Source organism: Microchirus variegatus (assembly GCF_963457635.1).
Source record: "Microchirus variegatus genome assembly, chromosome: 1".
Lineage (NCBI taxonomy): Eukaryota > Metazoa > Chordata > Actinopteri > Pleuronectiformes > Soleidae > Microchirus > Microchirus variegatus.
Window position 1 is genome coordinate 26,202,662 of NC_139802.1, and position 26,296 is coordinate 26,228,957.

The following is a 26,296-nucleotide window of genomic DNA, read 5'->3' on the forward strand; positions in this document are numbered from 1 at the left end:
TCTTATACAGTAAGAATTCTCATTGCATTATGTAAATTGATAAACACAGTGAGCTTATTTTAAATTGGTGTGATCACCCATTGCTTTTTAAAATGGCATCATTTCTTCAGGTGCACTGTAGGGTGAAAACGGTTATTCAGTCAAACTGGAACAGCTGTGAAACCTTTGCACAGTGTTGTGTGTGTGTGTGTGTGTACATAGAGCAACATGACTAGTTTCCAGCAGAATGGTGTTCATGAATTCGTTCAGATGACATCGATACTGTATTAAATAAATAAATCTGATGCCAGTTTCATCAGAATAACCATGCTTTATTCGGCAGGACACCTGAACCAATGGCAAATGTTTAAATTAAAGCTTTCAAACCAATCGACAGACCTGGTGCCTTGTGCTGACTGTTCTTTTACAAAATCCCTACTATACGTACACTTAAGTAGGAAGCTGAAACATGAGCAATAAATCCTCCATTAAGATTTGAGCCATTTAAATAGCATTAAATACATCAAGTGTGTACTTAATTTGTCAAGCAACCTGGAAAATTATAATCTAATATTTGAGGGAATTACAAATTACGGTAACTGAGTGTTTTCTCCATGAATGCTGTAACGATTATTCATCAGTTTGAGTATTTTGTTTTTTCATTAAAATAACTGAATGTTTATCTTTGATCAGTATAAAAAAATACAACAAAATCATTTTTGAATAGACCTTGGAGAACAAAGATTTGGGAAACACCAAATAACATTTTCTGACATTTTATGGACCAAACAATTAATTGATTCTGAAAATAATCACCAGTTGCAGCCCTACTTGTGGTAAACATCCTTTAAATGCCACTGCAGCCATTGGTTAACCTAAATGTTGGCAGTTTGAATCCCCAGTCCAGCTGGGTTTAAAATGAGGCTCACCTTACAACACCTTATACGTTTCATCTGAAACTGACAAAAACTGATACACAAACAATGTTTTGATTTTTTTTTTAGCTTGAATATAATCACAGATTGATGTACAGGAACTCATCAGCAGTGAGGGATATTATAGTACAGCATGGCGTAAAACTGTCTGCTCTTTATTCGCATGGCTTTCTAAATTTGAAAAAACAACAAAAACATGATAATGTGACTTTCTGATAACACCATTTTGAATGAGCACTATCAGACTGAGGGAGGGTGTCAGAGGACATGGTACAGTATTTACAGTGACAAGGGCGGTGTGTACAGCAAGGTGAGCGAAGGGGAAAAAATGACGAGGTTCACATTAAAACGTCATGTAGTGCGTGTGATTCTCACAAGACTCTCCTGTCCACCTTCTCTTAATGGAGCATGTCCACAAAAGCGTCAAACTCATCAATGTTTTTCTCGTAGAGGGCCAGTTTCTCTGGCAGGGAGTCCTGCAGATTGAACACATTTGATTAACAACACGTAAAAAAGACTTAAATAAAGACCACTTTTTTTGTGTATATTTGTATCTAGTGGTGTTATTTGTTAATGATCCATGTGCAAATCTTCACAATTTAGTGTTAAGTATTGGGGGCAGTCCATGGCCAAAAGGAATTGTGATCGGAGGGTTGACGGGTAAAATCCTGCTATGGGTGTCTTCCCAGCCCTGTGCTACACACTGCTCCTGTGCCTGGCTTGTGTGTTACTACTGGTGCATAAAAAGGCTGGGTTAAATCCAAAGGTCAATGTCAATAATAATAGTGTGTGCAAAAACTTACAAATTCTAAATTATACATGTTTCTCATGTGAAGGATAAAGTGGCAGAAGATGAGTGAGTAATAAATAAATAAATAAAAATAGCTGTATCTCTGGTCAAACACCTGCTACTGCAATCAAATTGTGTCATTGACTGTCTTTTGGTAAGTTCCATTTGTAGTTGGAACTCGGAATGGCAGAGCTCAGTGGCCAATTTCCAAATAAAACATGGAGTTAGTATTCCAAGATGGCTGCCTCCATACAAGCACTGCTGCTTTTACCATCAATAGCACTTCTGTCATAGTCACCGCCAATAAATTTTGGGACATTCAGCTTTATTTTGAGGGTATTTACATCCAAATCGGATGCTGCATTGTTTAAACACTTTTTTGCTGGCAAAATGATTTTTTTTGATAAAATAACAGTATTTGGAAAAACAATAACTTACCAGGTCGTCGGCCATGGACTGGGAGCTGATGTGTAGTGAGAGGCTTGCCAGCTGTGGGGGGTTCTGAAACTCTCTGTAGAAGGTGCCCAGATCCATTGGGAGCAAGTCGTCTTTAGAAAAGGCAGGTTTCTAAAAAGGAACAAAAACAGACACAAAATGTCTAAAAACTTGTTTTACTAACCTGAAAATTCTTGTCAAAAATAGTTAAAGGAAGTTGGGTTTTCCCCCACTTTTAATAGTTTATGTTGCAATTTATTTCCACATATAGTGAGAATATACACTATAACGTACAAAGTCCACCATGACAAAATCATCCTGTTGCCCTGATCCTTCCGAGCCTTGAGAATGAAGGCTGGCCTGCAGCGGGGACGGACAGGGAGGGGAGGCTGGCGGATGCACCTGAAAACACACAAGAAGGGACAAAAAGTATGTGTAAAGCAAAGGGAGAAATTCTCTCTCTTTGCACATTATACGTATATGTTGGAAAACAGTGGCTGAGAACATTTTTAAATGAGTAGTTACACTTAAGTGTTGATGTTAATATTCTGTACAAAAAATGATGTTCAGCTACTTTGGTCACCATTAAAGCATGAACGTATGAACCTGTGTGTTTTCTACTGCCTTATCCTCCGCATTAGTCAGCCGTCGGGACAGGCATGTCAAGCTAAAATGCTATTCAAATATCCATATATATGAATATTCTAAGCTCCAGTACATGAGGGCAAGTGAAAATGATGCAGGGTTCACTGCATGTTGAGCTAATGGCACTACTAACACCAACTGCAATCCTGCTGCCACCTTGTGATAATAGATGCACCACAAATTAGCCAATGATTGGAGTAGAATATTTAGTCCTGAATAACGCAATGCTTGTTTTTTTCATTTTACACACACTGACCTCTTCTCCCCTGAACCTCTTTTTGGAGTCCCTGCTCAAAAATGACATGCCCAAACTAAATAGGGTAAATCTCTGCAGTTACAAGCTCTATGTGGATTATCTTGGTATCAAAATAAAGATAACACTTGTGAGATTCCACCAGAGGTGTAAGTTTCACTGTTGATGCCACTGTCAGAGTAAATGCACACAGAACACAGCATAAATGTAGGATTTTTTTCTCTTGCCACATGGGAGGTCATGTGACAACATGTGGACATGAGCTGTGCAAAGTCTGATGCTGCTGAAGTGAAGCAGAGTAAAATGACAGAGGTTTTAGTAAAGAGATTTAATTTTATTCAGTCACTATTGGTCGAAAAAGAACGAGCTGTAAATCGATGCTCCCTGTACGGAGCGTAATAACAACTCTCCGAGTGCAGCATTTTCAGTTGCGCAGCGCCATAGCTCTGGCTTACCTTGGTCAATGTGGGTGATTGACAGCTCGTTTTAAACCTCTAAACTCATAGAATCAGGCCTGGTCTCCAAATGAATGTGAATCATTTCATTAGCGAGTCAAAAGGATATAAATGTGTATGACAAATTTGTGTGCAGCATGACTGTGTTTGTTAAAGTTAGACATGGTTTTATGACGCTTTTGTCACTGCCGGTACCGGGGCCATCCGTGAAGAAGAGACAGCTATTTTATATTGTTTTCTATTGTTATGAAAGCATTAAAGTAAGAATGTGTACTTTTACCATGAGATCATCCTCCTCTGACACCAAGCCTCGAGGAGCAAATGCAGCAAATGGCAGGTCCAGACTGGCTGCTGTTATCTACACACAGACACACAAATACACAACTAAATTCAATGTCCTCTTCATTGATGCATACAGGAGTGGATGTACATCGAGACAAACAGGAAATAGACAGAACTACATTTGTTTTACCTCTGTACTGGGTTTATTGACAAAGGCTCCCACTTTCCTTGTGAACTCATTGAGAGACTCCACTGGGTCAGAAGGTGAATCGCTCCTCCTCCCTTCATCCCTCCTTCCTTCTCCACTCTGTGACAGACCATCATCATCAGCGCTGTGAAGAGGGAGGAGACAGGGTTACAGATGATGCATTCCATTTGTAGTCAGAACCTGGAATTTCCAACTCCGAGCAACCTCACCAACCCCAACACAGGATTTAAAAATGGCTGCGACCACACAAACACTGCTACTTTTACTTTTAATAGCCCTTCTATGATATTTGTTTCACAATAAATCAATTGTACAAATTGTGCCATTTTCATTACTAACCAATAAGCCTTGTTTCTCTGAAGAAAAATGATCTTGGCAAAGTTTTTCACTGGAAAATAATCACATTTTAAGGAAAAAAAACATCCAACGTTGTCTTCATAAGGTATTACAGCTTATTTTTAGCTGTAAATGCAGGTACAATTTGTAAAATTCACTATCACAAATTGGTGTGCGTGTAAATATGAGAAATTCTTGCTATACATTCTTAAAGTAAAAGGAAGTAAACATTTCTTAAAGGGGTTTCTTTGTTTTTGGACCTGTCTTTCCCTCGTTTTAAGGAACATAACAGTCTAACAGTGGCTGTAGATTCACAAGCCAGTTTTAAATATTTTATTAAAAGTCAATTTAACAACATGTGGACCGCACGGTTGGCATAGTGGTTAGCACTCTTGCCTTTGCAGGGTTATGGTTAGACTCTGATTCAAGCACCAGTTGGAGCAAGGGTCTTTCTGCTTGGAGTTTGCATGTTCTCTGTGTGTGTGTGTGTGTGTGTGTGTGTGTGTGTGTGTGTGTGTGTGTGTGTGTGTGTGTGTGTGTGTGTGTGTGTGTGTGTGTGTGTGTGTGTGTGTTTTTTCTCCAGGTTCTCTGGCTTCCTCCCACTGTCCAAAAACATGCAGATTTGGGGATTAGGTGAATTGGTCACTCTAAATTGACCGTAGATGTGAGAGTGTGAGTGAATGGTTGTCTGTCTCTATATATGGCCATGCAATGGATTTGCGAACTGTCCAGGGTGTTCCCTGCCTATGTCAGCTGAGAGAGACTAATTTGTAGTTGGGCTTAATCGTCACATCTAAAAGAAAGCTAATTGATTGGATTTCATGATTCAGAATCCTTCTTTCCCTTTTGAACAACCCATTTTTCAGATTTGATCCAATCCGATCCAATGTCAGTGTCAATTGGTAAACGTTTGTCTGTCATCAGTGATTCCATCGGTAACACCAATGTTTACTCCTGTTACCTTCCAGCATTTTAGGACTCAGCTCCTGAAATGTACCATTCACTCCTTCACCCACTGCTTTTTCTGGTGTAATGTTGTAATGTTTTTTATATTTTTTTATTTGACTGCTTTTATAGTTTTTTAAGCTGTGTTTTATCTTCTAAATTTGTCTGCTTATAAGTGCTTGTGTTTTCCTTTTGTGTCTTGCCTATGCCGATTATTATTATTATTATTAGTAGTAAAATTATTATGATGATTATTATTAGTAGTAGTAGTAATAGTAGTAGTAGTAGTTAAATTATTATTATGAATAATAATAATAATAATAACATAATTATAAAGTGGTGATGTGAGGAGAGATTTACCTGCTGCAAGGTGTGTTGGGGGTGTGTTCCACTGTCAGATGGGTATCTGCTCCATGTGGAGGCTGGACAGGGGCCAACGCAAGCCCACCGTCTTTCACAGCATGCACTGCCTGAAGGACACAAACATGAGAAAATTGTCGAAAAGTGTTTGTAGTTCATGATAAAAAAAAGTCATATAAAAATTAGGGCTAGTCTCAGACTGAACTGGCAAAAATCACTGGATCAGATAGTTAAAACAGACCAAAGCAGAATAAGATTTGATGTGTATACCCTTTACATAAACACTGACATGCTGTAAATGGAGATCTATGCATCAACCATTATGTGATCAGGATGAGAGTGAGAGCTGCTACAAAGTTAGAACTCTATTAGCTAGGTGGTAAATGTATCAGCACTAAAGTATTACTCACAGCTAAGTTGTGAAAAAGAGACAGACAGTTACCAATATCAATATTGGACAATAAAATAGTGTATTGAGGAATACCTAATGAAAATATAGAACTGACAGATTTGACAATCTCAACTATGTATCTGGAAGTGAAGTGATTGTTGAGCGACTTCAGCATCACCTGGTTTGGATTAGCAGCAGGGTGACAGAGCTCAGCAGAAGGCTGGTAGTATAATCTGGATGAATAAAGCTAAGAGAAAGAGGAACAAGAGGAAATATTCATCAGTAAATTTGTTATATAAAAATAAAGGTTTCGTCAAATGCAGTGACTCAGGCTGAAGCGAAAATATCAGATTTTGTGTTCCTGAAATGGTTCAAAGATTACCGTGGGTTTCTACTGTCACACTAGAGCTGGAGATGATAAGAAATTATCACAATGAAATAGCAGCAATCACAGCAAACTGCAGCTAAAATGTCTACATCCACATTACTGTGCTTTTTATTTAAGACAGTGTATTTAACAATTTAAATCTGCTCTGGATACACCTGCCAGCCACTCTACCTTATGATATTGAGCCTTGAAAATATTTGATGTGAACATGCAGTTTAAGTTTAGTCCACTCCACGACCAGTAGTTTTGAAAAGTTCTAATCCTGTCCACACATGCTACGATCTCAAAAAATATTATTCTACATAAAAACACAACAACTCACTATTAAGTTCTGCCCATAGTGAGCCATGTCAATAGGGGGCAGTATTTCTCCCTGGACGTGAATTCTTCAAGCTAGTAGATGTGTGTTTTGTGTTGGCCATGAATAGCATGCAGCGCGTTTGCGTTTTTTTTACAATGACGTGTGACATCACTTCTGTGTCTGGCAGCCAGCGAGACTCACAGGGCTGCCAACTTTTCCAAAAACCTTGAAGTGAGATTTGGTGAGGGTGACCACAATTTTGCATTCTAAAGAGCATTCCATGATTTATGTTTCGTCAAAGCAAAAACACTGCTTCTATACTCTACTTTGTGCCAGTTCAGCTGAGAACAAGGATAATTAATCAATCGCGAGTGGTGTTTGCCAGGCTTAACTGATTTTATTTTGTGGGCGTGAGAAATCGGAAGTATGGCGTGAGAGCATGTGAAGTCAGTCAAAAGAGTGTCGGCATGAGAGTTGGCAGCCCTGGCTCATGGTCTCTGGTTCATGATGAAGGAAAAAAGTTAACAAAAATAAATAAATAATAAAGTTAGCTAGGAAGCCGGTCTACCTGGTAGACGCTACACGCAAATTCACACAATAGACTCAAATGATGCCGCGCTGTGTAACCACAGCATAACAGTAAGTGTACAACCTTGTTGGCCAATCAGAAGAGAGATAGAAAATGTCACAACCTATTTTGATGGGCAAACAAACAAAAATACAAAATAAAATGTTAGTGTGTGGAAGCATATTGAAAGTCCAGTTAGCAACACAGACACGAGTACAAGTGTCAGACACCATTACACAACACGTTTTCCATGTCGACACATAAACACTGTGAGCAGAGATTATTAACATCTTGAACTTGACATGGGTTTCAGAGACCTAATCCACAGTTTGTGTGAGTATAAAAGGTGGAGGAAAAAAAGCTATGTTTTCAAAATTACTTGCCGACACAGAGACTAGACAAGGCCTTACCCCGGATTTCCACCAGGCGCGTTACGGCAGTGGAACGCCAACAGCAGCAACAGCAAAAATAGAACTGCTACCTATCGATAGCACTGCGGCACGGTGAGCCACTTCTGAGAAGCTGCGGAGACATGCCGCGGCACTCTCAGTGGAAAGGCTCACATTATTAAAATAGAAGCGATCAGCAACGGTGACCACGTCGGGTTTATTATTCACGGCATGAAATATTAGAACACAAGTTTGACCAGGTCCAATAAAACTGGTTAAGCTTGTTAAATTCTCTTTAATCCACAAAAAAATTAAATTAAATAATATGAAGAGTCAGCTGAAATTACTTTGATAAAAAGCTTAAAAAATTATAATTATATCATGATTACATCTTAATTTTGTAATGTTATCATTTTGGAGTTTATTTTATTTATTTATTCTTTTTTTGCATTTGTGTTTGGTTTACAATTAACCAGGCTCCATTTTACAACAACAAAAAGACGCTGAGACGCAAAGATTTCTGGGATAGCCCCCACTGTGAAATGTATCCTTCAAAAACGGGCAAACATCGGCCAAATTTGTTGAAAGTCGAGATCGTGACATTGTTTCGATCAAGATCCGATTGTTTCGAGATTTTGACACCCCAACTTTTTTTCCACACCGTATCTGCTTTTTATCCACACGGAACTGACGTTCAATAAAGTTTTACTTCTTTTTTTTGTACACATTGTGCATTCTTTATGCGCATTTTCCACGTTTTCTTCTCCACTTTTGGTGTATTTCTGTAACAGTGTTACAAACCACGTACAGGCCTGGCATATACTGTACATTACAACATTCAGACTTATTTTGGGGGGTTTCTTGAAAAGATGTCATATTTTGGAAAACCTTTTAAGAATGAAAAAAAAAAACATTGTAAAGAGAAAGTTCTGTCTCTGTGTGGATAAGGCCTAAGATGGATTCTGATCAGTGGTTGTAGCACGAGTTAGTGATTAAACAAACACAATCAAACAGATTATGAAAAAAACAGTCTCTCTGACACAACAACAGGCAACACACACAACAAAAAAGTTGTTTAGTCGCGTTTCACTCTCACAGAGGCCAGAGCAGACTCACAGTATGAGTGACAAGTCCAGGAGCCAATGGAAGCTGCAGACTGTCCAGGGGGAGGGGCTTAGACAGTTTAGAGGGAGACGGACTCAGTGTGCACACACACTGAGACAGAGCAGACACGCACAGTAAAGGGACATTAGGGGAGACAAAGAAAGAAGAGAGAAAAAATGAAATGAAAAAATAGGTGTGAAAATGAAGAGAAGTGATAAGTGTTAAGAGTTTGTCCTACCTGAGAGGGAGGGGATGTGGAGAAAGAGGTGGTGCAGACCTCCTGTGAATCCTGAACTCCTGCAAATGGACTTCCGTCCTCTTCATCTGGAGCTCTGGACAAAAATTAAGAAGTAGAATTCAACTGATGGCATTGTTTCAATTTCTTAGTAAGGCTGGGAATTCAAGCTGGGGGCAGGTACGTTCTTCTAATAATTTTTGACAGACTGAAATATTTGGTTTTAGTAGTTATTCTTTGAAAATAAAATATGCATTTTTATGTTATCTTTAGTTTCAAAAGAAGAAATAGTAAACGTTTTTATGCGACAAACAACAGAGATGTGGAGGCTCCTTGCATGAACCAGCAGACAAAACATATTTTTTTATTTACTTTGTAGTACTTCCTGTATACACCTTTTGCCATAATGTTTGACAATAAAAATTGCTTACAGTTGTTCTTGTAAAACAAAATACACTTTTTTTATATTCACTGTAATGTTAACTCTAGAAAATAAAATACAGGTGTTATTTTTAGTTTTAGTAGTTGTTCCACACCTGTCATTACAGAAGCCCTAAAGGGTCGTACATACTGTACATACATTTTATTTCTTCTGTTTTCTCGTGATATCGAAATAATTTTCCTAAGTTTTCTCCTGATAACAAGATAATTTTCCTCTGTTATCCCGTGGTAATGGGATTATAGTTTTCCTCATTTTCCTGTGAAAACAGGAGCAGGAGACTATCGCTCACGGCATCACAAATCCAGAGTTCCTACACATTTTCAATTTCAAAATTCCATACTTTTCCAGACTCAAATTTCCAGACTCCGTTTTAAAATCCTTCACTCATTCTACATGAAGCCAGCCCTTGGAAAACTTGCATCGACCCATGACACTATCGCTGCCGACAATAGGTGGCTGGCTCGACGATGAGTTATGAAAATAAATGAGAAACGCAGTTGTACAGCGAACAGTTAACCATGGTAACCCTACACCATTCTACAGCCAGCTTGAATAGTTTCATAACATCTACCGGTAGGCTATGTTGCGTTAGTAACTTGTTTTGATTTGTACTTATTGATATTTAATTTTAGAAAGTTAGATATTAGTCTGGAAACAACACAAACATTTTTCCATAATCTTTTCCCTTTTTCCATACTTATCCAGACCTGAAAATTACTCAAATTAAATTCCATACTTTTCAATACTACGCAGGAACCCTGCATATCTATTAAATCGAGGCCTGACACAGGCTGAAATAGCTTTATGCCTTGATATAACAGATAATGTACACATCAGTGTGCGTCCTCTCAGAAGTTGCATTTTCTGGGGGAACCCTGAAGTATTCATACTTTGAGCACTTGCAGAACAAACCGTGTTTCCAGTTCAAACTGAGCACTGACAAGCACTTTAAAGCTCTACTGTAAAGAGTTGTAGGCATGTAATGTCAGGATTTTCATTTAAAATTAAGAAATTGCTTCCTGGACTTACCTGTAGTTGCAGGGATGCCCCATGTTTGCAGGACGCTGGCTGCTGCACGGAGGATCCACAAAGTGATCCACGATGATTCCCATGATAGGAGCCGATCGATCAAACTGCCTGCAGAGGGCAACATGTCAACAGATAGATTATTTCTATAAACCACTCTCCCATTAACTCGGATTTTTCTACATTTTTCAACTTCTTTTGCGAGAATATGATGTTGGGTTAGATACAGAGTGATATTTACCTGTTCGACATGAATGCCAGGTTGGTGCGGTAGGCACATGAGAGTGTGAGTGTGCCGACAGGGGTGCTGACAACACCGACACGCACTGTCTGAAAACCTGAACAAAAAACAGGAAGCATCAATAAACATGCATTTGTATCATTTAATAATGTTTACTTCATTGTGCGTCTACTTCATTTATTCTTATTAAGCTGTTCTTATCTTTGTTATCTTATCTATGTTTCAATATACTATGACATCAACAGAAAAAACACGCATTAAAAAGTTGTTTAGTTGTTTAATATACATGTACATGTATAAACAGTCAAAGAGTGTAATTTAAAATTGTTTTGCTGAGGTCCAGGTAATGTTTAATGTTACAGGTTTTCCAAAGAAATACACATATACACAAAATGTACAATATGTAGCAACCCAGCCACCACTCTCCCATCTGTCTATTTACAGTATGCAAGTATGTAAATTGCAGTTTGTAATCGGTAAACTAATATTGCCTAATAGTATTAATTTAATAGTATATAAACAGTGTGTTAACAGTAGTGATTTCCATCAAAGTATTCAAACCACTCTGCACTGTATTCTGATGCATGGCTGAGAAGTTAAATGGGCTACACTTAAAAAAAAATTATACAACTAGAGTTTAAAAACAGGAACTACATGCTGTCAGTCCCCAAATGGAGATTCTGCAATTATAGTTTAACATGTTTCCTAAATGTCTGACCACAGACACATCATGGTCATTTCACTCTATTTATTAATTCATGACTTACATACTGCTCCTTTATATGCATGATTTACTTTCATGTATGTATAATATCATTATGTTGCATCAGAGCATTGATCAAGTCAAATAACTTTGACCTGCGGAGGGCAGCAATTACACCCGAGTGTACAGCCTACCGGAAATTCCTCTTATTAGTATTAGTGAAGAAGGCAAAAAACATAATAAAATGTATTTGAAGAAAAAGTAAGTATGCTGGATTTGCAGTTACCTTCTCCTAATCCACAGAGCTGAACTTCCCCAAAGTAGATCCTTGTCAGCGGAGACAGAAACAAGACAAAATGGCAGGTTTTATAGGACTTGACTGAATATTCATTCACCAGCAAAACAAAATAAAAGAATGGAAGTTGTTGAAACTCTGTAGTCAGATTAACATGGTACTGCCACACACCTGTATAATATAACATAGTTGTGTCCCTGCTTTCTGGACAGCTTATAGGCTGGTGTCACTCTGGTGATGGCCAGCAGAGACTTGAGAAGGACAGACAGACGGTTGTAGACGGTGTATGACACCTTGATATCCTTATCGCACCTGCAGCAGAAACAGACAACATGACGACTCATCAAACCATTCAAACACTCAATTAAATTATCAGGTTCATTTTCAAAACGTCCACATTTTCATGCATCTTTTAACTCCACTTCTGCTCATTCATACTTTCACAAAGAGACAGAGTTTCAAATTTAAATATTTTGAAATGTTAAACTTTTAAAAATGAACTGGGGTCCACAATCTCATAGGACCCGAAGTGGTCATCCAACATACACCATCACCAAAAAGGCCTAGTAGAGGATGTACTTTCTGTGCAAGCTCAGGAAGCTCACCCTGCCACAGGCGCTGCTGATCACCTTTTACACAGCAATGAATCAGTCTATTCTCTACTCATCCATCACCGTTTGGTTTGGATCAGCCACCAAACAGCACAGAAACACACACATAACACACACAACATAAACCTGACTAGCAGAGACGGTCAAGTTATCTAATTACCCACTAAAAGGGGGAATGAAATTGGTTTCTACTGAATGACAACACAGCTCCCTGTTTTTATCACAAACTCAAGTATGGATTCCGATATCAGTCTGTAATTTTAGACCTTTTAAACAATGAAGTGGTTAACAATAGTTAAGCCATTTAAAAACATACATCTCCAACTCAACTGTAACAAATATTCTTCTCCCATAAAGAAGAAATAAACAACCCACACTGCTGATTTGTATTTACACATTTACAGTTATATAGGATTTATGGATTGCATCAGATTTTACCTGTCTGCTAGTTGATATTCAGTATACGGATCGGCTCATCCCGATTTAGTATGTAAAAAAAACGGTTGCTCCTCCAGCCTTTTAAGGTCAACTCTCTTTTGTCTTTTCCTTTAGCCAGTTAGTTACCTTATTCAAGCTTGAACGTTAATATTATGACATAATAAAGATATACAGGGTTCGCTGGGGTGGGGTGGGGTGAGTTGAGTTCATATTTAGGTAAATGTCTCCCTGCCCTTGTATGTTACAACATCACTGACTGTTAAATGCACCCTGCATTGCTTTATGTACATGGACTAGGCCTTGGGCACTGTACACTGTCTCTATCTGCCATTGCCATGAGATTCTAGGCAGAACAATGAGAGAGTAATGTTAAGCAAGAGATCCCTGCTTAACATTCGCAAACAAGAGCTCATTACGTGATCCCTGGGAAATGCAAATTCCGAGATAAGGACATCATGGATGAGGCAGCTCTTACAAGTTGCACTCCCATCTTCAGCTGTGTCAGCTGGTTCTTGAATTTGAGGAAATTGAACCTGGAAAGTCCTTGAATTTAATGTCAACCAAGGTGTGGGAACCCTGGATATAATACATAAATACTATATGTGGTTTTGTTTGTTTTTCAATAATCAGCCCTTTATTATTTAATGTTTTATGATGATCTGATTTGTGCATTTAATATTGAGTTTTAGTACATTGTTGCTGTGCAGAAACAAAATGTAGATTGATTAAGACATACCCATAAGTGTTATTCAATAAATGGTTACAAGTTAAGCAATTTTGTGTATGTGATTTGGTGTAATTAAACTGCTGTACTTTAGCAGATGGAGGAGGAAAAGGAGTACTTAAAGTCCTTAAGTATACCTTAAAATAAAATGAACTTTGCCACATCAGTTGTGCAGCAACTACTCAGAAAACCATGTCTAAATTTATAAAAGGCACGTGCACCCTTCCTGGTCACTTTGGCAAAAAAAAATGAATAAATAAAAAAGCTCACTCACTTTTCATTCATTTCCAGACACCATGTCTCTAATTCCATTGAATCCCCCTGAATGGGACAGAAAAAAGTGTTTATCAAGGAACATAAAAATAACTGTATCATCATTAAAATTATTAAATTAGTATGACAATAATTCTAATATAAGTGTCACACGCATGTTTTCAGCATGCAGAGTCATAGATCTACTGCATGGTTATTTTCATTAAGATTATGTCAAAGAATTTCAGTTTATTATGTTTATGAAGGGGATTTATATATATACAATGGGAGGTTTTACCTCTGATGTCTTCAGGGAGATCTCAACACACATGGATCGACCGATGCCTGGGAGTTGTCCAGCCAGTGCTTTCTTGGCTTCAAGAGTAACCTCAGGTATGTCTTTGATGGCCAAATTAAACTGGAGAACATAACAAAAACAACAAAAAAATACATTGAACTAACTCTGTTACAGACAAAATACAGATAAACAAGGGTACAGAATATGTTTACCCAGTCAGAGCCTGTAGGTGATGAGGAAGAGCGAGTGCAGATTTTCTCTCCAAGCCGGGCTTGGACGATCACCTGAACAGTCTAAGACACACACATCGTGATAAAAGAAGGTTGTTTACAGCAGTGTTATCCAAACGTTTTATGCAGTTACCCACTTAACGATTGCGACCAAACCACAATATAAACTGCAATCAGAGCAAATTTGCATTAACATGTTTGGTAAATGGTTAATGTTTTTTTTTCTGCATGTCTCCTGTGACTCATCTGTGGTTCTTTGAGAAACACAGGTTTACAGGACATGCTTACTTTCTGTGCTACTGATAAGTAGTGATAAGCTTTGTGTTATTTTTAAATAAAAGAGTAGGAGTCCACATGATATACTTTGAACCATCCCTTTAGAACCATCCCTTTAGAAAAGCAGAGTTACAGCAATGGCTTAATCGATGACTATTTAGGCGTTTGTTGGCAGCAACTTTTTTTTACCTTCAAAGCAAAGAACTTAATGAACTTGTCCAAGTCCTTTTTATCCTGGGGACTTAGGTCACTGTCCATTTTGACACGACCCTGTAATGCAGCATGACAAAACACCCAGAGTCGTGAACAGAAGACATATACAGTACAAACAGACAGATGCAACATAAGCAAACCAACCGTCTCTAGAAGTTACATGGCGCATGTTGTTTGTAGCTGTTTTGTTTTACAGCTTCTGTCACAAGCTAGGAAACGAGGCCTCTACATTGACATTATGATAAGAAGCTAATATTAAACCACAGGGCTATGGCAACCACTATACACTTCACAGTACGCCTACTGAATTAGAAAAGCGAACGCGTGCAATGTATTCAGGACTAACTCGTCATCTAAAAAAACAAGGCACTGACGCACAGCCAAATGGCTAACGTTAGCTAGCTAGCTGAATACGACGCACTTCACATTCAAGATGAAAACACAACTTACATCAGCTTTTGCCTTAGAAATGCAGCGTCAGCAAAAACAACAACCATAAAAAAAACAAGTTAACAAATGTGACGTTCAAAGCCGCGTTCTACAGACATTTATTCATCCATGTCAGATGTTTACATGACTGCTTATCTCCTCCATGTCGACGTGTTTGGATAACTGCGCTTTCTCTACGGCACTTTCGCAGATTATATATCATTATATTATATTATGATACGGCGTACATACAATATATATATATGTATATACATACATATAACATGAATATATACATGGAATTTGGACGACACTAACATGAAACATCTGATATTTCAAAATAAGTAAAAACAAAATAAAAGCGGAAATAATTGGAATAAACATGACGTCACGCTGTGTCGAATCTGCAAATATGGATCAACGGTTATGTGTTCCTGGGCTTTGTTTTGGTTGACAAATGCTACATAACTTAGGTAAAGTAAGCGCATTTTCTTAAATTGTATTCAAATTTGTTGTCTTTTTTAAAACAACTTGTAGCAATATGGGTGCATGGGTTTGAAGAGTTTTAGTCTGCAAGCGCAGATCGCTGAAAGGAGCACAGCTGAATTGGCTCAAACACAAAGTAACTTGCTAGCATGTGTTAGCTTCTCACTGATTAACCTCAACACACGTTTTTGTGGTCCTATTAACCGAGAGTTCATAAGCAGGTCTGTATAAATGTGTATAACAGTAGACTGTATAAAAGAATAAATGCTGCGAAATCACAGCCTCCCACATTGCTGTACCCAATAGATTATATTTACAAGGATATGCTGTAAACATCCGGATGTATCAATAATGTTTTAAATAGGACTTTGCAATAATTCAACAAAACATTGTGATATCATTTTCCTCAATATTAATATAACAACGATTCAGTATGTATTTGTATCAATTCATTGGTTTGACTGTGTTTAACAAATATTTTCTGACCATAAAGGAGTTTGAAAAACACAACTGGTTTCACAAAGGAGTACAACTCAGTCTTTAGTCATGTGACATTCATTGCAATATCAACTAATTTAAAACTTTTTCAGATATCATGTTATATTTTTGCTCATATTGTCCAGCCCTGGTTTTAAATGATAATGATCAATTTCTTTAAAATGTGGCAGAGATTTATGTAACAACAAACAAAAATCCAAATAATGCACTGATGTAAATATGTTATTACCCACAGCATGGCGATCTCTATAGCCATCTTGGATTGTGACCTACTTCTATACGGTCGAGGTCATAAGACGCTGGACCGCTTTGACTTGGACTCTGTGTCAGACAATGTTCTCCTCACACAGTTTGGCTTCCCTAGAGAGTTTATTCTCTATCTAGTGGAATTACTAAGAGATGTGAGTGGATCACCACAGCGGATCACCTGCCTCATCTTGTCCCCTCCATTCTGTCCTCTTCTGTTACATAAACTGTCTCCGTGCCCTTCAAAACATTCATGAACCTTTTCTGTAATCTTCCTCTTCTCCTCCAGGCTGGGAGCTCCATCACCAACATCTTTTGTCCAATATATTCACTCGTGAAAGTAACTCTGTTTAACATGTGTACTACTCCTATGTCTCTTATTAGGATCTTTCTCGACGGACCCTGCGGTCCAGAGCCATCAGTTCTGAGGTCCAGGTGTTGGCTGCTTTATGTTTTTACACTTCAGGCTCATACCAGACGTATATGGGAGATACTATGGGGATCAGCCAGGCCTCAATGTCAAGATGTGTGTCAAATGTGACCAAAGCCCTGGTGAAGCTGGCTCCTCAGTTCATCACATTTAAAAGGTATGAACACAAGGAAATGAATGATTAAAACCAGAAGAAGTCATTTATGCAACATTGTGGATGCCAAGTGAAAATACCACCACCAACAACCAAATAGTATATATCATGACTCATGACTCAGTTTCTGAAAAAAAAAAAAAAAAAGCTTGAGAGAAGGATAAGAGAAATGTGGGGTTACTACTAGGCTGAGGTTGGGCCTGAACAAAAATCATTCACTGAGACTTCAACTACTCTTATGGCACTTTTCCCCTAAACAGTTCTAGCATGAGTCTACACAGCTACATGGAACTACTGTGACGTTACTTTATACGCAACACACACACACGCAAACAAACTAGTAAAGCAGTTGTTTTCAGTGTACTGAATCATTAGAATCAGTTCATTTAAAAGACTAGTTCAGTACTTCCTGCATGACCGGAGAGCAGACTCACCCTGGCATGGTCACTGAACTGAAATATGCTGGAAGGGGTTGTCATTCTGCTCACAATCGCCAGCTTTCGGTAGTGCGGTCGCTACACCAGACTCCTCTGTTAAATATTGATCATTTAGAAATTAAAAATAAGAAAACAAATTCTCTGATTCTTAAATGTTAATATTTTCTGGTTTATTTTCTCCATATAACAAAAATAACTTTTATTTTGGTTTGTGGATAAAGTAAGACATTTGAGAACATCCTCATTTTCAGGTTTGGGAAACACTGATTTTCTGGACCTAACTTATATTCTGTTAATCAAGAAAAAGTTGCAGCCCTATTTTGGCCAATGCTTCATGTATTTTCTGCATATTGGAGCTGCCCATATGGCACTACTTCTGTTAAAAAATTTAAAATAATTTGTTAACACCTCATTGCTAAGGCTCATATAATAATCAAATAATAATTTGGACTATATATCACCTTTCAACTTACCCAAGGCTGCACTGCGGTGTATCAATCAATCAATCAATCTTTATTTGTATAGCCCACAGTTTACAAAACATAGTTTGTCTCACGGGACTTCACAGGGTTGGTAACATCCTCTGTCCTTAGACCTTCGACCAGGGTAAGGAAAAACCACCAGGGAAAAGGGTAGAAACCTTAGGGAGAACCACAGGTGAGGGATCCACTCCCTGGATGGACAGACGTGCAGTAGATGTTACCCAAAAACATACAATACACAATGACAAAGAATAAAAAGTAAAAAGTCTTTAAATGCCAGGATCATCTGGATCACTGGGTTTGTCACAGCCTGTAGTGAAGGCTGTTGTGGTCAGAGATTTGAAGATGACGGAGTCCTCTTTCCTGTCCTGACCTCATGTGTATGGACTAAACAAAACAAAGGACAGAATAAAAGCAAGGTATATAAAGTAATGTACGGAATACCTGGGATACTGTCTGATAATGAAAAGCCTTTTTGAACAAGTGGGATTTGAGAAGGTTTTTATTGAAGATGGCCAGTGAGGGCAGCATTGCACCTTTTAGTGTGATGAAAAATCCACCATTTCACATCTTCCTCCTCTTGTTCCTTTGCAATAAATAAGTTTAACATGATATAAATATGATAATATAAAATATATTAATGTCTATAGAACAGTGAAAACAGTGAACACTGTTACAGGTCCAGTGTGTTAAAATGTAGGTGAAATCATTTCTCATTTGTAAATTGTAAATTAATACATGGACAATTAATGAATTGTTGTTTTTCATAACCCCAGAATGAGCCTTTTATATTAACATCCGTTGCCAGGACAGCTCCATGGAAGCAGACCTTTCAGACCACCATGTTTTTACTATAGTGGACAAACTAAATATTTTTATTTTATTGTGTGTATTTTTTTATATATATATATAATAGGAATACCTACAACTATAATGATGTTTACCTCACAGGGATCCCTCCAGCAGAGAGCTGTCCTACCAGGAGTTTCGGAGAGTTGCAGGATTTCCAGAAGTTGTAGGCGTGCTGGACTGTGTTCAGGTTTATTATATGGCACTGTAATCAATTTCTTTTTTAATTAATTGGAACGTGTATGTGCGCTGTACTGACCCCTGCCTCTCCTCCTCTTTTGCTCCTTCTCTTCAGGTCGCCATCAAAGCTCCAAATAGTGAAGACACGTCATATGTAAATAGGAAGGGGTTTCACTCTGTGGGCTGCCAGCTTGTGTGTGATACTCGGGGATTGTTACTCAGTGCAGAGACCCACTGGCCAGGTGGACTCAAGGACCTTGAAGTACTGGAAAGATCTGCCATCTACAAACAGCTGCAGGACAATGAGAAAGGCTGGTTGCTGGGTAAGAGGACACAACAATTCCAACACAGCAGTAAACCAGTTGTTCCCCTCACTTTCTATATGCAATTGGAGCAATTTAAGATTACAAAAGAAAAGTGTAAAAATGCAAGAAAGGTAAGTATAGCTTTAATGTCTGTAACATCTAATAGGTCTGGGCATATCAATATTACACCTATATGTTGACATGAGACAAGATATGTTATTAGATTTTGGATATCATCATATCGTGATAAGGTATCTGTTATGACCTTTTCTGGTTTTAAAGGCTGTTGCATAATCATCATATTTATTATATTAAATATATTTCTGCAATGCACTAGGTTTGAAAATACATGGAATTGACAAAATTATTTTTAAAAAGTAACCTTCATTTTAAGCCTAATTATTAATTTGTATTATAGCAGAATTATACCATATTTCATATCCTTCATTTAGTGTATGAACAATCCAAAGAAATAAACCAGTTATTATCTGAAATTAAAGGTAATAACTCTATTTTACGCATTTAATACAGATAATAATCAGAATCAGAATCAGAATCAGAATACTTTATTAAACCGTTGATATTTTATATTAAAGTGTATTTACAGTATTTACAGCACAAACATCTCAAAATAAAACTTTTCATGAGCCTAGAAAAACAACCTGTGTGCAGCTTTATGGCCTAAAAATATCCAGAAATTATTTGGAAGCCATGGGTTTTCCCCAGGTTCTCCGGTATCCTCTCAAAAACATGCAATATGGGGATTAGGTAATTGGACACTCTAAATTGACTGTAGGTGTGAGAGTGAGAGTGAATGGACCCCGCCTATCGCCCTATGTCAGCTGAGATTGGCCCAGCACGCCCCGTGACCCTCCAGTGGAGGATAAAGCAGTAGATAATGGGTGAATGAATGAATACATTTATGTATGGTAAATTAATTATGGCTTCATTGTGTGTAGTGATGCACGGATAAGTACCGAGTACATAGTCACTTTGACTGTGAACAAAATACAACATTAGATACCATTGCCACTGTTAAAACATTTACAGTCTGAACAGTTCCCTTATTTTTGCTGTAAAACATCAAAAGATGAATACAAGACAAGAGATCATCAATTCAGCTTTTATTACCAGGTATTTAAATCCATGTATGTTCAACAACTTACAAGATACAAATTTATAATGGAACACCACATTTGTAGGCAGGCAAAAGTATAGTAACAAAAATTAATTGAAATAAATAATAGTTCGTATTTAGTGGCAAATCATTTTCTGTGCATCGTGTTGGTGCTTCAGATTTTCGCTTCTTCCGCTCACTTGAGGATACACAAAATTGTATGAGAGTAGTTTTATGAATGCATAAAAAATGTTGTTCTCCCACAACCCATCTGTGGGTCCCGACCCAGACTTTGAGAACCACTGACTTGAGACTTGATAAGTTAAAGGATTTTCTGTTTCACAGGTGACTGTCGATACCCCCTGAGGAAGTGGTTAATGACACCGGTCACCAGCCCACAAACCCCGGAGGAGTTCCAGTATAATCTGGCCCACGCTGCCACTCTTGAGATAGTGGACAGGACTTTCCGAGCCATCCAGACCAGATTCAGGTGTTTAGATAGCACCAAAGGATACTTACAGGTACTCTCCTTTATTAGGATTTAATTAAAAATTTCAAAATAACCCAAGATTTACTCTGAAATTGTTAAGGTATAACAATTGATGTAAATCACATAAAAATGAAAATATGTGAAAACTATTTCTGTATTAAGTAAAGGATACATTAGATGGTAAATTATACAGTATAGATTAAAAATCATTTATAAAGAACATGTGTGCTTTCCAAATTTTAAAAAGATTACATCAGAAGTAATAAAATTAGCGCTAAAGTGATATAATGGCAAAAAAGCTAGAGAAACTAAATCTAAAATCACATTGAAAAAGATAACTTATAACATTTTTAATTTGAAAAAGTCTGGTTATATTTCACCAGCATTGATGTGAATGATAGTCATTCCCTCAAGTGCCACAAGAGTTTTGCTTGTAAAGTTGGTTAATACAAGCAATGCCATCAAACACATGGTCACTGAAGTCCATCACGTACTGAAAAATGTAGTGTTTGACATCTAAGCTCAGATGTCAAACACTACATGTTTATGTTATGCTAGCAGGAACCAACCTCCCGCAACACTGCAGTGGAGGATAAAGCGGTAGATAATGTATGAGGACAGAAGACGAGGGATAGGGCAAGATGGAGTCAGACGATCTACTCTGGCGCACCCTAAAGGGAGAAGCCGAAAGAAGAATGTATGTATGTCATACCAGTATACAAATAGTTTCTCCTTATCTCTTTGTGAAGTATTCTCCGGAGAGGAGTTCGTCCATCCTGCTGGCCTGCTGTGTCCTCCACAACGCCTCGCTACAGTCTGGGCTGGACGCCTGGACCCTGGCGAGGACGGTCCCTCCCGAACAGCACGAGAGCCTAGAGCAGAGACCTGAGGAGCGAGACAGCCAGGCAGAGGAGCTGAGAAAAGAACTCATACTCGGACACTTCAGCTAAAATCCTGACTGGATTGGCCCATCAATAAGCTCAAGGTCAAAGGAGGTCAAGACTGAGGAAAGACCACAGACAAAGTGTTGCTGATGCAATTTTTTAATATTTTGCTGTATTCTATTCTACTGGCTACACTAAGATAACATAATTTTATATATTTATATCTATTTATGTATAATTACATATACATACACATATATATGTATGTATATATATATATATATATATACATACATAGATATAAAGGAACATGCACGGCTCTATACAACAAACCGAGACGACATTATATCCAAACACATTTCAAACAACTGAACTCCTCAGAAAGTCCCGGATTATTCTCTGTGGAATTTTCCAGTGCCCTCAAAGTGTCTTCAAACTGTGTGAAGCTACTGTGTCATCCAGGTTTCTTTGTGAGTGTCATTTTTTTTAAACCCTCCCGAATTTTAAGCCCCCATTTCCCCCCTAAATTGTTCCCCTCTCAATTCCACAGGTTTAAAGTCTTGGACTATGTCACAATAGAAAAACGAGGCCCTTTATTTACAACATCTGCACAGGTTGTTGTTATTTATGTACACTGATGTGCTGAGACTGTTTAAGGGATTAGAATGACAGAGTGGGTCAGTGAGTGGTCACAGTCAAATGATATTGACAGCATGAGAAACGCAAAATTAAATTGATGAAAACAAATATTTCTGGTTGTTTTATATTGAACGATTTGAACGAGGACAACATTTAATTTGAAAGAAACACCATGACATTTTTTTGCAGAGCATTATTATTATTCTTGTTCTCACATTTTCTGAAAAGTGGTGATGAATTAAAAAAATAAAAAAAATAAAATGTCATGGCGTTTCCTCAAAATGGAGAAAACTAATCTGTGTTTTACTTCCTGGAATGTTTTTGGTCCCCTGATGGGCTTCATCAATATATACACACTTTCTACACACAGGAATAAATACAACATATGCACTGCTGTCGCATGAGCTCTTTCATATTCACGTTTTTAGACATGTTCTCAGCTGTTTAGTGGCTTTAAAATCCGTTTAGACCATAAAAACAATCATATTTTAGTACTAAATGTTTTTACAAGTTTGTTGGGGAAATAATAACTATTATATAATAATAATTTTATATTTTTTGGCATTTTTTAAGAAAAATTAGTTTTCATGCGACAGCAGCGAAACAGAGACTCTGTATTACAGTTAAAAGACACAAAACAGATCATGTCAATCATGTTACAAAACCATGAAACATCATGTAAACTACACACCATCTCCTAAAACTTCACATCATCCTAAATGCCATAACACCACATTCATTTTTTTTCCGCATAAAATAAATATGCTCTTTTTTTGATGCTCAGAATATATTATATAGGTTGTATTTTTGTGGGGTTTTACATTACATTATTTAGAAAAAAATGACATAACATAAACTAAGCTTTAAAAAAAGTTCCCTTTTTTTGTAGCATAAATTAAATATGCTCTTTTTCGATGCTGCAAATATATTACAAATACAATTCTTTCATAATTCCATAAAAATATTTTTCAAATCATGCTCACCCTGACCTCCGTGTGTGGATCCCACGTCAACACTCTTCAAATAGAAATTTGATCACCATAGGAAAAAAATAACACAGCTGGAGTACTTTTGAAGTGACAAAAACTCGATTTTAAAGTTCAAATGAAGTTAATGAGAAGTTAAGTGAAAGGCACTTTGAAAATGGCACGTGTTTGTTTCGACTTTGGTTATGTTTTGGTACAAACACATTTTAAATGCACTGTTGTGGAGAAAAGAGTTCAAGCACTCAGATGGTTATTCGATAAAATCATCGTTGTAGAGGTTAACTTAAAACTTTTCTTTGATTCAATACTTCATTTTATATTTTTTTTATATATATATATATTTTCATCTATAAATATATAGTAGAGTTGATCACCTTAACACATGTCATGTGATTTGTTAAAAAACACAAGCACAACATATGAATATAAAACTGAAACCAATGGCAGGAATAAATCATAATTTCCCATGATGCTCCTTGCTACATTTCAAAAGTGGCTAACGTTGCTTGCAACCAAAGGGTTGTTGGTTTGAGTCCCCATCAGGTCAAGTGCTGGGGTACCCAATCCCCAATCCCCATTGCTCATTGCTCAATGGACACTCTGAAAATCTGCTGTGGTTCCCACAGAAGCCAAAAGAGAAAAAAATAATAATCTTCATGGTTGTTAAAACTGGTTGGGTTTTAAATTTACATTATATTTGAATGAATACAAATGGAAATTCTAATAATGAGTCCCTTTAAAATCAAGTGAAGTCAGACTGTTGAAAGAGAAGTAAAGAAGAAGAAGATGATGATGATGACGAAGGCTGATATTTTCAGTTTTCATCCTGGTGGATGTTGATTTGAGGACCTGATGATTTCAAGAATCCGGAGCTTTTTGGGGCTGTTTTGTTGGGTCAGAGGTGACAGGTCATAGGAGGGAGGGGTCACAGAGAATGTCAGAAAAACTCGGAGACTCCGTCTGGTTTTGTTTCTCTGAAGGACAGAAGAGAGGAAGTGAATGACAGAATATAGTTTGGTAAAAGAGTGTGTAACATCAAGCAGTGCTGGAGTCAGGTTCTTACCTGCGGTCTAAGTCAGGTTTGGTCGTGTGGTTCCTGTGGGCATCAGCAGTGTAACGGCTCATCTGGATGTGGGCCTCTGACTGTGTCCTCTCCCCTTCTGTAGCTAAGCTCTCCTCCAATGGGGAGCCTTCGTTGTAGAAGAGCAGGCTGCGGGAACGGACTGTAACATGCAACAAACAAATCATGACTATGAAACACATTTGAAGTAATATTTGCAGTTTCAATATTCTTCAACAAGCTGATTTTTGATTTTCTGACACCTCTTGCTTCTTCAAGGGCCAAGTGGCCATTTACCAAATTTCACATCGGGTGACAGACAACTCTCAAAAAATGGCGTATGATTTCACAACCTACCCGCACTGGTGGTGTACAAGTCCACCGACGGCAGAGAAGGAGAGGAAGAGGACGAGGAGGAGGAGATGGAGGAAGAAGTGTGGGTGAGGAAGGAGAGGGAAGAGAGACAGGGGGAGAAGGAGCCCAACACCAGGACAAAACACACGGCCATCATCTGCACAGGAAGAGCAACAAAAAGTAAAAAATAAACAGTTATGAAGATGTTATTATGGACAATTGTGTATTTAAATTAGTTAATAATTGTTAACGTAATGCACATTAGTTATAAAGTAAAAATATTGTTTTTATTTATTTTGCTGCTATTGGGATGACACAATATTACTTTTCATGTCAGATACAATATCACAAAATCAAGTATCTGCCAATAGCAATATCAGTCTGATACAGTTATTTTATACCTTAATTCTCATACTTCTCCAACAGTGTAACAAATACTGTTCTCCCATAAAGAAGAAACAAACTGCCCACAGCATGACTCAGCTAAAACACTGTTGATTTCTATTTACATTTTTACAATCTGTGCATAGTGAAGCATTCCATATCTATCAGATTTTACATTTTTATCAGTCTGCTATCCGAGTATCGGTGTATTGTACGAGGTCATCCCTACTTTTCATTCATGTTTTGAGGTTTTCTTTGTGTGTGTGTTTGTTGTTATTTCTTTGTTTGAGGAATGAAGTAAAACAATAGAAATGTGAGTCCTGAGGTCAGCCAGGACGTAATGCAGAGCCTCCAGATCCAAAACTTTCAGTTAATGACGGATTTACATTCTCTTGACAACACAGTTTTCTCCTAAATACAAAAAAGGAGCTTCAGGACAATAACATTATTTACCATGAGGCACGTTCCTGTCTGAGTTGAGACCATTTTTGAGGAACGGGGAATGACTTTCCCTGAAATCAACGACTGGAGCTTCTGGAGCTGCTGCAGCAGAGACCTGCAGAGAACCAGACGAGAGGAAATACAAGAAACTGTAATTTGGTTTTCAATTTCACTTCCAACAACATTACAGAAACATTACAGAAAATGCTAGGTCACCATTAGATTTATTGTTTTAGCAATGCTATAACAACAATAGAGGATACGTTTTCTATGGATTCTATTTAACTTTACTTTTACACATCCAGAAAATATGTATCCAGTTTTTTGTTTAAAAATAAATAAATAAATAAATAAATAAATAAAAAATCAGAAAAAACAAAAAACATCCTCTACAGGTGTCAAGTATTTAGCGTGATGTACCCTTACACTTGAACAATAACACAGCTCTGTTACAGTTTTCCTCAATAGCTTTGGTGTTTTTCTCAGATCAGAATGAAAATTCTCATAACTATTAGTTTAATCTCCACAACATTTAGTCATTTGTGCACATCATAGTAACTATTTCTCCTTCTTCTTTTGGACATGCATCAGCTGCTTTCATTTCAATTCTCTGCAGTTTTCTAACATTATCATTTGCTTATGTCATGAAAGAATAACTATACTAATAGATGCTGAATATTCATTACCAATAAAAATA

At 37.5% G+C, this 26,296-nt stretch overlaps 3 protein-coding genes across 9 annotated transcripts in view; 1 reads left to right on the top strand and 2 right to left on the bottom strand.

The window, feature by feature from the left end:
• Nucleotides 1-302: 302 nt before the first annotated feature.
• On the bottom strand, nucleotides 303-15,345 carry atg13 (ATG13 autophagy related 13 homolog). 5 transcript variants are annotated; one of them, XM_083893235.1, is made up of 18 exons: nucleotides 14,893-15,029; nucleotides 14,725-14,805; nucleotides 14,242-14,322; nucleotides 14,030-14,149; nucleotides 13,754-13,800; nucleotides 11,878-12,018; nucleotides 11,698-11,738; nucleotides 10,709-10,805; nucleotides 10,471-10,578; nucleotides 9,003-9,096; nucleotides 8,777-8,875; nucleotides 6,193-6,261; nucleotides 5,624-5,733; nucleotides 3,965-4,106; nucleotides 3,773-3,850; nucleotides 2,434-2,541; nucleotides 2,143-2,271; nucleotides 303-1,390 (listed from the first exon to the last, which is right to left on the bottom strand). In XM_083893235.1, exons 2-18 carry the CDS (start codon nucleotides 14,791-14,793, stop codon nucleotides 1,313-1,315), a joined length of 1,611 nt encoding a protein of 536 aa, XP_083749361.1. In that variant the 5' UTR covers nucleotides 14,794-14,805; nucleotides 14,893-15,029; the 3' UTR covers nucleotides 303-1,312. The 5 variants fall into 5 exon arrangements, with proteins under 5 accessions (XP_083749361.1, XP_083749360.1, XP_083749362.1 ...); XM_083893234.1 differs by lacking the exon at nucleotides 14,893-15,029 and adding an exon at nucleotides 15,199-15,345 and having other exon boundaries at nucleotides 304-1,390; XM_083893236.1 differs by lacking the exons at nucleotides 6,193-6,261; nucleotides 14,893-15,029 and adding an exon at nucleotides 15,199-15,345 and having other exon boundaries at nucleotides 304-1,390.
• Nucleotides 15,346-15,595: 250 nt separating this feature from the next.
• harbi1 (harbinger transposase derived 1) lies at nucleotides 15,596-22,922 on the top strand. Of its 3 annotated transcripts, none has more exons than XM_083886585.1 (7): nucleotides 15,599-15,650; nucleotides 16,397-16,562; nucleotides 16,792-16,994; nucleotides 18,862-18,949; nucleotides 19,055-19,262; nucleotides 20,707-20,882; nucleotides 21,601-22,922. In XM_083886585.1, the coding sequence occupies exons 2-7, from the start codon at nucleotides 16,398-16,400 to the stop codon at nucleotides 21,799-21,801; spliced, it is 1,041 nt and encodes a 346-aa protein (XP_083742711.1). In that variant the 5' UTR covers nucleotides 15,599-15,650; nucleotide 16,397; the 3' UTR covers nucleotides 21,802-22,922. The 3 variants fall into 3 exon arrangements, with proteins under 3 accessions (XP_083742713.1, XP_083742711.1, XP_083742712.1); XM_083886586.1 differs by having other exon boundaries at nucleotides 18,862-18,925; XM_083886587.1 differs by lacking the exon at nucleotides 16,397-16,562 and having other exon boundaries at nucleotides 15,596-15,650.
• A 1,375-nt stretch (nucleotides 22,923-24,297) lies between these two features.
• Nucleotides 24,298-26,296, bottom strand: part of creb3l1 (cAMP responsive element binding protein 3-like 1) — a gene marked incomplete at its 3' end in the record, with an annotated part of 48,729 nt that continues 46,730 nt past the window's right edge. Inside the window, exons 10-13 of the mRNA XM_083897317.1 lie at nucleotides 25,612-25,714; nucleotides 24,778-24,931; nucleotides 24,424-24,583; nucleotides 24,298-24,334 (exon numbers count right to left, since the gene is read on the bottom strand). Of these exons, the coding sequence (XP_083753443.1) occupies nucleotides 24,298-24,334; nucleotides 24,424-24,583; nucleotides 24,778-24,931; nucleotides 25,612-25,714 (454 nt within the window). The remainder of the gene's footprint in view (nucleotides 24,335-24,423; nucleotides 24,584-24,777; nucleotides 24,932-25,611; nucleotides 25,715-26,296) is intronic.

What these genes read in the sequence shown, in the direction of transcription:
- atg13 (XM_083893235.1), bottom strand. Translation starts at nt 14,793, where the DNA reads ATGGACAGTGACCTAAGTCCCCAGGATAAAAAGGACTTGGACAAGTTC. An exon ending in GGGCATCCCTGCAACTACAG is followed by an intron (nt 9,097 to 10,470) that starts GTAAGTCCAGGA and finishes ATTTTTGTCCAG; the next exon opens with AGCTCCAGATGAAGAGGACG. An exon ending in AGTCCATGGCCGACGACCTG is followed by an intron (nt 1,391 to 2,142) that starts GTAAGTTATTGT and finishes TTCAATCTGCAG; the next exon opens with GACTCCCTGCCAGAGAAACT.
- harbi1 (XM_083886585.1), top strand. Translation starts at nt 16,398, where the DNA reads ATGGCGATCTCTATAGCCATCTTGGATTGTGACCTACTTCTATACGGT. An exon ending in TAGTGGAATTACTAAGAGAT is followed by an intron (nt 16,563 to 16,791) that starts GTGAGTGGATCA and finishes GTCTCTTATTAG; the next exon opens with GATCTTTCTCGACGGACCCT. An exon ending in GCGTGCTGGACTGTGTTCAG is followed by an intron (nt 18,950 to 19,054) that starts GTTTATTATATG and finishes CCTTCTCTTCAG; the next exon opens with GTCGCCATCAAAGCTCCAAA.